The 14,331-nt window shown below is 45.2% G+C and overlaps 1 protein-coding gene across 1 annotated transcript; it reads right to left on the reverse strand.

Annotated features, from left to right (window-relative positions):
* Positions 1 to 7,026: 7,026 nt before the first annotated feature.
* LOC120667881 lies at positions 7,027 to 8,838 on the reverse strand. The gene has a single exon (XM_039947871.1). The coding sequence runs from the start codon at positions 8,836 to 8,838 to the stop codon at positions 7,027 to 7,029; it is 1,812 nt and encodes a 603-aa protein (XP_039803805.1).
* Between the last annotated feature and the right edge of the window lie 5,493 nt (positions 8,839 to 14,331).

The following is a 14,331-nucleotide window of genomic DNA, read 5'->3' on the forward strand; positions in this document are numbered from 1 at the left end:
ACCCAAAACTACTGGGCCCGGGTGCACTGATCTTTGTTGCTAAGCAACTCTGACCCAAATTGGCACTCACCGGTAGTTCCTCGAGTGAAGCCTCGATAAAAGCCACGCTATTCCATGATCAGCAGACAACACTCACACGAAGGTGAGCCCAGAGATTACAACACAGAACATTTCATACATCTCAGAGTGGTTGCAGCGGAAAGGAAATTTATTACAAACCATGTTCAGAGTAGCACAGTACTACAGAGTTCCATCTACTCAAATTATTCAAGTCTCATTGTCAGTGGAAGCATTAAAAGATAACTAGCGAAATAACGTGACACATCGATAAAGCCCGTACGAAAGCTCCACTCAGCGGGAGGGTGGTCAGCACCAACTGAAGGGCCATCCCACTCAACAGACCATCCCGGAGGCAAGGTACACGGCCAAGTAAGACTCGCAAATAGATCTTCGAAGTTAGTACCTGAAAAACAGTGCCACAAGCAAGTCTGAGTATACTAATACTCAGCAAGACTGACCCATCACCGGATATAACATAGTCCGATAACTAGACATGCAAGGCTTTTTGGTTGCTGGGGTTTGTTTGCCAAAAATGCCACTATGTGTTGATCCTTACTTTCAAGTTTTACTTAGCCATTTTCTAGTGGGAGTTTAACCATTCTAAGTTTGCAACTAACTCTACTCAAACATGGTAGAGCATACATTTAATCATACAACGGTATTATCATCATCATGTTCCACTTGTTACTCTATGTGACCGAAAACATTAAGCAATCTCATGCCATGAGAGGCGGACGATTCCGAATCGAATCTCATCCGGGTATCAAACATAGGTACCTAGGGATCATGCACCTAAGGTTTTCGATCAATTCCTAGAAAATGTAAATGCGCAAATAAAATATTACAACAAATACAAATAGTAGAATGAATATAATGCGTAAAATAATGGGATTATGCACCGGGGCTTGCCTTCCTGGGCACTGTCAGGCAGAAAAACCTCTGGGGCTTGGCCCAGGCCTTGAGATAAGTTAGCACAATTCAAATTAACCTCCTGATCAACACGAGAGTCCGCGGGCACCAATTCGTAGTCACCGTCCGCAAGATTAACCATTTCTATATGCAATGCAAGATTATGAGTTATTCATGAATAACGATTTCTTTCCTTCACGATAAGGTTGTAGTCCAACAAAAGCTAATTCAGTGATGATTTCAACATTTCATTTCATGGGCAGTCATTTATGGAGTAGTAAACACAATTACGTTTCTTCATGAATGAGTGTGGGGTTTGGTTTTCATTTCCAATATTAAAACATAGCATGCCTTCACTATTTCATATCAATAAATCTACTCATGAGCTAGTGGAGAACAATTAAAGTAACACAGATCAGATACTCTAGCATCTGTGGCATAATTTCAGCATCTAAACATAAAGCAATTATCCATAACTAGTCATGTAAGTAGATTACTCTAGTTGCTTCACCTTTTTGCACAAAATGTTTGAAATGGTTTCTGGTGCTACAAAATTTACGAGAGCAACTTTATAGCATCTACATAGTACTGTAATTTTTCCAGATTTTATTCACTTATACAGTAGAGGTGATAAAATGAACAAATTTAGCAAGCCATTAAATAAGATTAATTCTACAGAGAGTTATACTAGGAATATGGTTCTCAAATTTTTACCAAAGCCTAGTCATGAGCTAGAAACACTCCAGAAAAATTATCAAGCTTTATATCATCACGATAAATTAATTATGCAGTTAAATTAACATGGGTTAGCATAAATTTCTCAAAGTTCATTTGAACAGTACTGCATGTGAAATTTTTATCATAGAGAGAAAATATTCTAAAAAAGAACATGTCCAAAAATCATAATCAGATATGGTGTAGATAACTCAGAACAAAAATGGTAAATCTACCCATGAGATGCTAAGCATGATTTTTAACTAAAGCAAAACTCAGTAACTGCAGCCCCAAATTTTTAGGCAGGATCACAGAACTAAAGTGAGACTTCAGAAATAAATATAGATTTTTCTGAGCAGAAAAACTATATATGAAGAATGAAGTTGATTAAACAAGCATAAATCATGGTATATAGCAAATGAACTCTAATAATTCTTAAATTTATGGATTAACAAGGTTTTAGTTACATATGCATTCAATAGAAATTCCAGATGAAGTTTATGTACAAATTTTCCAGTATTAAATCGAGAAAGCCAACAACAGATTAGAGAATCTTGATTGTTCCAACATGATAACTATTTTGGTTGGGTGTCATCTTTTTACTGTGAGCTCAATATTCCATTAGTGATAACATATTCAAAAATCAAGGTCATTTGTTGAGTGGAACTTCCTGAACATGCATAGGTTGATTTTCTTATTCTTTTTCCTAGATTAAATTTGGTAGAGTTTATGCAGATTTGACTGTTACAAAACTTGTAGATCTTGTTACAAGAATTCCAGATCAGTTGAGTTTGCATTTTTGTGATTTTTCTGTGATTTGTTTTGCATTTTAGAAGTTCACTGTTATACCCTAGAATTTTTGCAAACACACCTTTGAACAAAAAAAACAAATTACAACCGGGCCCTTCGCCGGCCTTCTCCGCCGCTGCATCTTGCCGGTGGTGTTCTGCTAGGCAGGGCTTACCGGGGCTGCAGCGGGGAGGCGCGTGGGAGAGAGGAGATCGAGGAACACCTACCCTTGTAGCCGTTCGGGTGGAGGAAGGTCGGAAACGAGCTCGCCGGTGTTAATGGCGGAGAAGATGTTCGGGTCGCCGGCGTTGTAGGCGAAGGAGGGCTCGGGGTAGGGGAACGTGGCGCGCACGGGCACCGCAAGAGCATGAGGAAGCTCTTAGGGTAGCTGTCATGCTTGGTCTCCTTCTGGGCTGGCCGGTCCGCGGTGAGCCCGAGCTCGCCGGCGGCGGCGCAGAAGGGGAACGGCGACGGGAAAGGGTTTGGGTTCGATTCCGCGTGCTTGGAGCTTAACTGGGATGTGGAGAAGCTTCTGGGGCAGATGGATGAAGCAATGCAAGGCTGTGGTGGCCGGTCCGCGCGAGCTAGATCTCGCCGGCCATGGCGGACGGCGGAAGGAGGAAGAAGGAGGAGAAGTCGCGCGACGGCGGGGCTCTGGGGGTACTTATAGGACAGAGAGCACCTGGGCGAGGGGAGTGGCGTCTAGGGAAGGTTGGTTTGGTCCGGGGCGACTCGACGGCGAGCGGGCGGAGCGGGCGGGCCGCGCTGCGCATGGCGGGGTGCCGTGTCGGCTCGGGAGGACGCCCAGGACGCGTGTGAGCGTGGGGAGGTGCCAAGGGGCAAGCCAGGTGGCACTGGCGGGCTTCCCCGGGTCCATTTGGCCGCGGACGAACCGTGGACGAGGTCCACCGGTGGCGTACGGCGGGCAGCGGGCGAAACAGAGTAAATGGGAGGAGAGAGATGGAGGTGAGGGCCTTTTGTGATTTCTGAAAATTTAGGGACCTCTCGGTAAACTAAAACTATCTCCTACTTAGAGGGCTCAAATGAAAAAGTGTTGAACACCAATTTTGCATAACTTTTCAAGATCTACAACTTTTGTGTTATGCAAATTTTCATTTGAAACTCACATTTTGAACTATTTGTAAATTTTCAAACTTGCACAAAAGGACTTTGGTTTTATTCAGTTTTTGTTTGGTTTTTGGCTGAAGTTCAATTGAGCACATGTCAATTGAAGTACCTCTCATGAGCCAACTAAAATTTTGTGCACATTTTTTAATTGAATTTTGAGTATCTTTTCACTCCTTTTTCTTTCTCCTTTACTTTCTTTTGTAGACTTTGAGTTTTATTTCACCCCTCCTCTTTGAATTAATTTCCCATATTTTTCTTTTAAGTTTAAATGGGTACAATGATCTGTATTTAAGTGTACTGACACCTGAGGTGTCACAGCTCACGCCTTGATCCGGGGGCAAGGCTCGCCTCCCTGTGATGCCGACTATGAAAAAAGAAAGATGATTACAAATTGTGTACGGTTGAGCGTTAAAATGAAGAAATGAATTCACTTACCCATCTGGCCACGTACTGTTGTAGGTGACTGTTGCCCTGATGGTGCGGTGCACCTGGCATCATCAAACGCCGCTGCCGGCAAGACTCGTGCATCTCCACCCAACCTTCCGCATACCACCAGTCGATTATCATATCCCAGCACTGTTCATTCCCGGCTAACCACCAAGGAATCACCTGCAGGTCATACATGACATATAAGAAGATCAACTGTAGCGTACTTCATTTTAATAAAAGTCAATATTAATAATATTGTATATTTACCATCATATATTGTTCCCGAGTTAGCCTGAGGTTTCGCACAGCCCCTTTGTTGGTCTTCACTTTTTCGATGCGACGTTTGTAATCACAGTTGCCCTGGATGCGCGCCTCGTAGAGCATATCGGCCACCAGCTTGTGACAGGCCGTGTTTGCCACCTCGCGTGCCACGGTCATCATTCCCTCCTCGCACCTGTAGAAATCCTGCACATGATGATGAATGAAGCCATTATATCAAGAATGTCCAATTAATAAGATGTATTGACAATTATAGCGCATACAAGACTTACCCATAGTTCCTGCAACACCCGCTATGCTTTGCTCGCAAAGCACCTGTCTTCCCGGTCTGGTCTATCGATGGCTTGGATGTAGTGCTCCCAATCCGACGCCGGCTGAAGACGGCCGTCAATCTCGATGCATCCAGGGTAGTGGTCCTTGCAAAGCAGGCCCAGAATGCCATTGGGGATGCGTTTGTGAACACCTAGAATGACGATTACAAAATTCCTGCCAAAAATATTTGTGTAAAATTGGAATTGAAATATATAAGTACAAAACGTAATGAAATAGGCTAAAGTTACTTACCTTTTACCGTCTGGCCGAATAATCGGCCGTTGCTCGAGCGGTATAGGTCGATTCGGGAGACGAGCGGGGCCTCGCATCCAGACGGCAGGTATGTCTCCTGCCACCCCTCCCTGGTCGTCGTCCTCCTCACTAGAGGCCTCCTCCTCCTCCTCCTGGTCCTGCTCCTACTGCTGCTGGTCCTCCTCCTCCTGCTCCTGCTGGTCCTCCTCCTGGTCCTGCTCCTGCTCCTCCTCGTCCTCAGGGGAGGGTGACCTCGCGCGAGACCCCCTCGTCCTCCTGCTACTCCGGCCGCTCCTCGTCATCTGTGATGTGCCGGCATCCTCATCTAGTGGAGGCACCGACGAACTTGCCTCACCCCTCCTCCTCCTCGTCCTCCCTCCAGCCATCTGGGAGGACTCACCTCTCCCAGCAACTCTGCGCAGCACAGCCTCCAACGACTGCATCATACCTCCGCCGCGCCCCACCATTTTTGATCTATCACCTGAAATTAAAAGGGGCAAACCAATCAGAACAATATTTAGAAATTAATTAATGCAAGTAGTACAAAAATAAACATAATCCGAACATGTATTACAAAATAATTGTTGCAAGTAGTAAAAAAACATAATTAGAACAAGTGAAAAACTGATATAATTGTTGCAAATACGGATCTTACATGTATTAGAAATACTCTTCAAGATCGGGATTAGCTGATCGTAAGTCTCATCATCGCTATCACGTCCGTCGATATCATCAATGGCGTGCTCCAAAGGAGGAACGCTTTCATCATCACTGTCATTGCGTAAACGTAATCGCTCAAGTAATTCCAAGTCCTTCGCGTTATGAACCTCATCCCCGGCATCCTCGTGAACAAAACTTTCATTGTCTACTTCCATTCCGATTGCTTCGGTTAAATCTATTTGGAAACTCCCTTGTAGCCCATCTTCTTGAAAGAACTCTCCTGTATATGTGTTTGGGTCTATGTTGTAATCTTCAATGTTTGGGACAGGTAGTTTACCGTGAGGGGACACCTTATACACAACATCCCAACCCTTGAGATGATTGTCGGTTTGGCACGGGTATGACAGATAATAAACTTGTGTCGCCTGTTGAGCTATAACATACACATCGTCTCCTAGGTACACGGATGACCGCTGAATTTCGACTAGACCGATATTCGGGGTACGTCTTACAGCTTGAGGATCAAACCAATGACATTTGAATATGACAGGTTTCAGAGGTACGGACCCATGAAACGACAGTTCGTATATTTCTTCAAGTGTTCCGTAGTACTCAAGCCCATCATCTCCTGGCGTGAAAACTCCGGTATTTGTTGTTCTTCGATTGGGCCGAATCTGCTGGTGCTTTGTTGTATGAAATCGATATCCATTCACGTCATAAGCTCCAAACGACTTGACCCTATAGGCACAGCCATTGTCAACCTACCGCAACTCGGCACTCATCGACGCATCGTTTTGTGCCTGCAAGTTCGTCATATTTTTCGCACGTACGAGCAACTTGTAATGTCATATACTACAAACGAGCAGAATTGGACATTACCTTCTGTTTGAACCAAGAAATGAAATCAGGACTTCCATTTCCCATGCCCTGTCTAAGTAGGGTCTCAGTTTCATGGAGGCTAGGCACCCTTGATCAACGCTAGAATTGCATATGAAATTCTCTAATCAAAAGACGAATGATAGCGTTGGATGCAGAAAAGAGAAATGACTTGAGAACTAAATGAATGCTGAGAACTTACTCTATGTAGGGCAAAACTTCGGAAAGATTGGTCAACACATATAGCATGATAGCACGCCACTCTTGAATATCCAAGGTCTTGATGGTTGCAGCACTTGCACTTCCGAGTTGGCCTCGAAAAAGACTCAGGGTGGAGTTAGATTCCGCAGTATTGTAATGAGGGAGTGGATTGTGGACGCTAGGAAGGTTGTCAGCATAGTATTTTGATGTGAAGTTTGATACCTCCTCCAGAATATATGCCTCTGCGATGGAAGCTTCAATTTTAAATTTATTTTTACATTTAGTTCTAAGTATCTTTTGACATATCTCAATTGAATAGCACCAACGGTGCTGCACGGGCCCACCCATTCGTGCCTCGTACGGGAGGTGCAAAATCATATGCTGCATCGGATTGAAGAAGCCGGGTGGAAAAATCTTCTACAGCTTATAGAGCAACACAGGCGCCATTCTTTCCATTTCTTCAACTGCTTTTAGAGATAACACCTTAGCACAAAGCTGGCGGAAGAAAAAGCTCAACTCTGCCAGCACTTGCCAGATTTGATCAGGGAGGTAGCCTCTAACCATAACTGGAAGTAGCCGCTCGATCCATATATGGTAGTCATGACTCTTGAGCCCGTTGATTCGCATAGTGGTCAAGTTCACTCCCCTTCTCAGATTCGCCGCATACCCATCAAGGAACATCAAGGTTTGGAACCATTCTAGGACTTGTCTCCTCTGGGGCCTCGTCAGAACGAAATCGGCCTTAGGCTTTCTCCACGCCTTGCCTGATCCGGGAGGCCTCATTTCTAGCTTTGGTCTATCGAATAATGTTGCCTGATCCACTCTGGCCTTAACATTATCCTTTGTCTTATCTGAAATGTCCATGATTGTTCCGAACAATGTCTCGCCGACATTCTTTTCGGAGTGCATCATATCAATGTTATGTGGCAGAAGAATGTCAGCCATATAGGGGAGCTTCCACAAGCCCGACTTCTGCGCCCAAGCATGTTGCTCACCACATCCCACAAAACCCCCACCTTCAACATTGATCACGAGACCATCTAATTGAGCACAAATGTCGGCACCCATCATCATCTGCGGTGGATGGTCTTTAACCTCAACACCTTTTGTAAAGTTCTTCTTATCTCGTCTGAATGGATGGTTAAGAGGTAGGAATTGTCGATGTTTGTCGAACGAAGAATACTTGCCACCCTTCCGCAACCAAATGAACATCAATGCTGCCTTGCATACTGGACAAGGGAACTTCCCGTGGACACACCAGCCACAGAATATCCCATACGCCGGCAGATCATGCAGGGAATAGTGGTACCAAACATACATTCTGAAGTTTGTCTTTGTAGCTCGATCGTATGTCCAAACCCCATCGTCCCAAGCATGGAGCAAATCGTCAATCAGGGGCTCCATGTACACACTCATATTATTTCCAGGGTGTCCAGGAATTATCAACGACAAGAATATGTTCTGCCGTTGAAAAATGATGCCAGGTGGGAGATTCAGTAGGATAACGAACACGGGCCAACAAGTGTAAGGGGCAGCAGACATTCCATAGGGATTGAAGCCATCTGTCACCAGCACAACACGTACATTACGAGCCTCCAAAGCTTTGTGATGATGAATCCCGTCGAAATGGGGCCATGATTGAGCATCGGATGGATGCACAAGCTTATCAGGATTGTAACGAGTTCCCATTTTGTGCCATGTCATCTGCTTCGCGGATTCCTCGGTCATGAACAAACGTTGGATTCTTGGTATGGGCGGCAGGTACCGTAGGACTTTCACGGGTACCGCGAGCTGCCTCTTCTGACCATCACCAGAGTCTACCTCCACGAACCGAGAGGATTCACACTTTGGACAGTACTTTGCTTCAGCGTGTTCTTTCCTAAATAAGATGCATCCCTTCGGACAAGTATGTATCTGTTCATATGGCATCTTCAGTGCACGAAGGAGTTTCTGTGCCTCACACATGCTCTTTGGAAGAATGTGCCCTTCTGGAAGCATGCTGCCAATAACTTGTAACATAGCATCAAAGGCGTCTTGACTCAAGGTAAATTGGGACTTCACGGCCATTAGGTGGCCAATGGCATCCAATTGTGAAACCTTGGTATGACCGTGAAGGGGTTGCTGGGCTGCAGCCAACATGTCATAGTACGCCTTCGCGGTTGCCTCTGGCTCCTCCTCCTCCTCCCTACATCCTTCATCAAAATGTGCTTCATGAAAGTCATCTAACATGTCTGCAACCCCGGCATCAGTGTCATGTTCTTCGATGCGTTGCCTAAAAACTTCGTCTCTCATACGATTGGCTTCGCCATGGTAGGTCCACCGGGGGTAATTTCTCGTAAATCCATAATTGCAAAGATGATTCGTCATGACTTTGTGTGTTTGTCGATGCGTGTTTGCACATTTGTTGCACGGACACCAGGTGGTATTGCCTCCTTTGAGCTTTGCAAATGCTCCGTCCAAGAAAGCCTCGGTCTTGTCAATCCACTCCCCGGACAACTGACCCCCACATTTCCATCCAGTATACATCCACGCACGGTCATCCATCCTCTATCATATCAATGAGTAATATAAGATAAAAGATCATCCTTGCATCTACACGATGTCTACCAATTCTAATAGGTTAAGATAGGTCCTAATCCCACCCGAGAGGATGCGTAGCTAGGGTTGGTTCTCATGCTCTACACCGATCCGAGGCAGAATTTCGGCAGCACCTCCCCGCTGTTCTCCAAATACACGTCCCGAAAAAGGAGATTGTGTATCCGAAGAACAACGAGGAGATGATGCCGAGACTCTGTCTCGAATCGGCGTAGACCATGAGAACTAACCCCATCTACGCACCCTATCAGGCTGTCCAAAAAACGTGGACAATTCGAAACAGATACGGTCATACATATGCAAAGATCTTCATATATCCAACCGTATCTCCTTCGAACGGGTGACGCCTAACTCGGTTACTCCTATACGAACACGAGATGGAATGAGGGGCAGTTTGCATGTCCTCACCTAGGGCTCGAAGGCTGGCGAGTCAATGTCGCACGTGTCGGTGCCGACGCCTTGACGACGGTGTGCAATAACCTCCCCTGCCAAAATCAAAACAAATAAAGTGGTGTCACTTTAAGTTTCCAAACCCTGCAAGAAAAATCATGCTCTACACTAGAGATCCTATAGATGCAAACCTACGACGGCCGGTCGGGCTCCGAGACACCAAGGCGGGGCTGCTTGTTCAGGCAATCGGCTCAAGGCTGCCCGAGCGTGGGGCTGTGGCACGGCGGCAGGGCGACGGCGTGCGGCGCAACGGCGGGGAGGAGCCCGGCGCCGTGGACGGGCCGCGCGGCCAGCCTGGTGTCGGGGCCATGGACGGGAAGCACAGGCGGCGAGGCCGCGGCACGGCGCGCGCGGCGGCTCTGCGAGGCTGGCGGCACGGCTAGGCGGCGGCACGGCGCGTGCGGCGGCATGGCAGGGTGGCGGCTTGGCAACGCGGAACGGCGACGCGGCGACACGGCGCTCGCGGCACCACGGCGAGGGGGCTCGGCGAGGCGGCGGCTCGGCGAGGAGGCGGCACGGCGAGACGCCGCCACAGCACGCGCGTCGGGTCGGCGAGGCGGCGGCACGGCGATGCGGGGGCTCGGCGAGGCGGCACAGCTAGGTGGCGGCTCGGCGAGGCGAGGCGGCGGCAAGGCGAGGAGGCAGCTCGTCGAGAGAAGTGTGTGTGCAAGTGGCCGGGGCGAGAGCCGGTATGGCTAAGTCTGGGCCGGCCATTTGCCGTGTGCCCAGATCCAGGGCACACGGCAAACAACGTCTTTGTCATGTGCCACGATCCAAGGCACACGGCAAAGAGACTGTTTGCCGTGTGCCACAATCCAAGGCACACGGCAAACAAGTTTCTGTTAAATTTAAATTTCACCCAACTAATTCGATTTAAAAAATTGTTTTATGAAATTAAATTCAATGACCAATCAAAAAACATTGCCAAATATAGTAAACAACTCATGTTTTATGATTCTAACAAAAAAAACTATTATTTCATGCGTTTCAAATTGTATCAAATAAATCGTTTTCATATCCATATCGTGTTTAAACAAATTTGATTTAACAAAATTTAATGTTTTTGTCTCCCAAAGTGCATAAACATTACGATTTAACAAAAAATATTATTTCATGTGGTTATAGCTCAATTTCAATGTATGTTGACATGATATGATTTAACTGAAAAACAATTAATTGCAAAGATGTGAAAAAATCCCAAATTTTGGCAATCAAGAATCTAAGTAGGATATTACATATATAAAATTTTTGGAATTGAAAAATGGATTGAACCATCACTCTGGCTCAAAATATGAAAGATTTCTTCTCGATCTTCTTCGGATATGCTTCTATTACTAAGGACCATACGTCTAACATTTGCGAAACCTACTCAATTTTTTACCATAGCATAATCACAGGAAATTATTGAATCATGAAAGATTTTAGAATTTTTAGACCTCATATGCTATTTATAAAATTTTAAAATGGTTCAGCCTCATGTTACCGGGCATGGTTCGAGAAAAAGGATTCTCGATATTGCATCTGATTTCATGGATACGACCTTGGAATGGACTCAATGACATGAATTTGATTTTTGGATGAATTTTACTATATTTGTCAAATCAGTTCCGGTTCAAATTGGACTTAATTCTAAGAAATGTGTTTAATGAAATTAAATGACTAAATATAGCGAATAGATTTTAAAAAATACCATATGTTTATATCAAGTCTCATATAAAATATATGTATTTTTGAAAATTTTGGGAGTGATAATTTAATTTTTTTTCTCCAACACTTTGCCGTGTGCTTAGGCTCTGGCACTCGGCAAACAAAAAAAACCCACGGCAAAATTTTGAATTTGTCGTGTGCCAGCCCACGGCACACGGCAAAACTGGCGACCCGTTACAGTTTCAAAAAATTTACCGTGTGCCAAATGTTTGCCGTGTGTTTTGTCCGTTAGCACACGGCAAATACGTGAACCCGTTACGGTTTAAAAAAATTTGCCGTGTTGTTATTGTTTGCCGTGTGTCTCGTTCTGCTGCACACGGCAAAGGAGTCCTTTGCCGTGTGCTTGTTGTTTGCCGTGAGCTTCATTTGAGGCACACGGCAAAAGGGTCATTTGCCGTGTGCCCAAGTTTTAGCTCACGGCAAACAATTGGGCACACGGCAAATATTCAGTTTCCCGTAGTGTATGTAAGAAGATTTCCTCAAACCGATGGTTCGAAGAACTAAATAAATCTTCAAACACGTGACAATCGAGATTACCTATGGGCAATAAGTTTGTTTGGGATGACTAGTAGGATTTTTATTTAAGTGGAGCAATAATAGTAATATTAATTTGGATCCCCATACATTACGATAAAACCCACCTTTGCCGAGTGCCTAGTGGTTTGCCGAGTGCATTCCATCCGGCACTCGGCAAACAACACATTTGCCGAGTGCAAACAAGAAAACACTCGGCAAAATATAATACAGGAGACATACCACTCGTCGCAAACATTAAGAAAAGACTTGGCAAAAAAATATACTTTGGCAAACCATCCGCCACGTGACTGCCACGTGCGACGTCCGTCAAGCACTACACCGGCCGTTAGGTTAAACTTTGCCGAGTGTCCATTAGTAGTGACACTCGGTAAAAAAAGATTTTGCAGTGTTTTGTGAGGATATATATGTAATACATCGAATGGAAAAGGATCAAGTCCAAACCTGTCGGCGAGGTAGAGCAAGACCTCGTCGTCGGTGCGGCCCCACAAAGCCTCGCACTGGCCAGCGCTGCGGTCGACGGCGGCGAGCGCCATGGCTTTCCATCCGGACGAGTCGTCGCAGACCTTGGCGGCTGCTGTGTTCTCCTGGCAGACAGGAGGGTCATCGAACAAGCTCTTGTCGTCGCCATCGCTGAGGTCCCCGTCATCGCCCTCCACCGTGACATCGTCCTTGGCCGGTATTTTCTTCTCGTTGATAGGGCTAGGGTCGTCATCAAACAAGCTGTAAAGAGTTGCACCGTCGTCGCTGACGTACTCGTCATCGTCGTCATCGTGGTCCCGCAGCGCAGCCGTCAGATCAATCCGGCGCCGCAGGGCGGGCTCGTCGCGCGCGAATCGCCACCACGCGACGCACGCGAGCCCGGCGCCGGAGAGGATCTCGCGCTGTCCCAACAGGGTGAAGGCGGACAACAGGATGTCATGTGGGAGACCCGCCCAGTCACTCGCCGGCGGCGGCCGCGGCCGCGGCGCGGAGGAGGACATCGTGAAAGCAGCAGTCTAGGTTTCTTGATGAATTGGAAGGCATGTACGGTGCAGGATTTTTTTATATATATACACACTGTCCTACGTAAGACGGCCCATGTTGAGGCAATATCGAGCTAGCTCCATAAATGCTTAATGACGCGATAATGCTACTCCAATCAACCAAGTTGTAGTGATGGACTGGGCCAGTGGCCCACGGCTAGGCCCAACACTAAAAAATATGATCTAAGACAAATTCAAAAAGACGTTTCTTTACCAACATTAAGGGAGTATATGTTATTTATTTCTTTCCTTTGTTCCATTCTAAAACCATATTAGATATTTTTGGATTCTAATTCATTTTTTTATAATTCATATCATCCATATGTTTTTATATAATTAAGTGTTAACATATCTATATTTGAATATTCTTTCATATAGTGAAATTATTTGTTTACATTTACAATGGTTCATATTCAATCTATACTACTAACTCGTTCGGCATGTGTACATATTCTATTTGCTTATAAAAATAATTTACTTGCGATGTGGATGTACTTTTTTGAATGTTAAATTATTTATCTGGGTGTAAATAATTTGTTCGCAATACCGAATTATTTCTTCGCTATGTAAACTAAATGTTGACTTACCCATTTGCGATATTGGTTTTTATTATTTATATACCAAATGTTCATGATGTTTAATCTTTTTGTTCATAGTGCACTACTATTGTGTGCATCACATTTAATATTTTTGTTAGCAGAAAATAATCATTTCTTCGCTTTTTTCATATATTTGTTCCCAATAGTCAAAATATTTTTTTAAAAGAAATATTTTTGAAAAGTACCATGCAAATATAGGCAAGATCGAGTGCCCTCATTTTGAAGATCTTGTCACAAGAAACATAATGGAGCAATCAAATTTAATTTAAATATCGTCTTTGTCTTCTCTTGTATGGCTGCTCAAAATCTCTCTCCTCTGTAGCTGACAATGTGTAACATTAGTATGCTCATACATGGTAAAAATATATATGCTGCGTACTCCATGAATGTTTCAGGTGATAAAGTAATAATCTATCACCTAAAACGATAGTTAGCCGAACCCAAAAAATGGTCCTAACCCGATCCCGACCACACTGCCCAATAGGCATGGCATGACCCCGCACACATAGTGTCATGCCTGGCCACGGGGACGGCGCATGGTGCAGGCACGGCACGATTAGCTAGACGTGCCTCATTATGCCATGCCTAATCGAGCCCGGGTTGTGACAGACCGTGTTTCCCATCTCGCCATCTATATAGCTAATGATGACTCGTGCAAATACACTCATGCATTGTCACGGTGGAAGATCCCATCCCATACATTGTAAATATTGTCCTTCAAACCTTGCAGTTTGGACATGGTCAAGTTCTTTGCATGGCTCATCATCAAGAACAGAGTTTGGACATCTGACCAGTTGGCATCCAGGGGCTGG

This window comes from Panicum virgatum, chromosome 3N (assembly GCF_016808335.1).
Source record: "Panicum virgatum strain AP13 chromosome 3N, P.virgatum_v5, whole genome shotgun sequence".
In the NCBI taxonomy this organism is placed as follows: Eukaryota; Viridiplantae; Streptophyta; class Magnoliopsida; order Poales; family Poaceae; genus Panicum; species Panicum virgatum.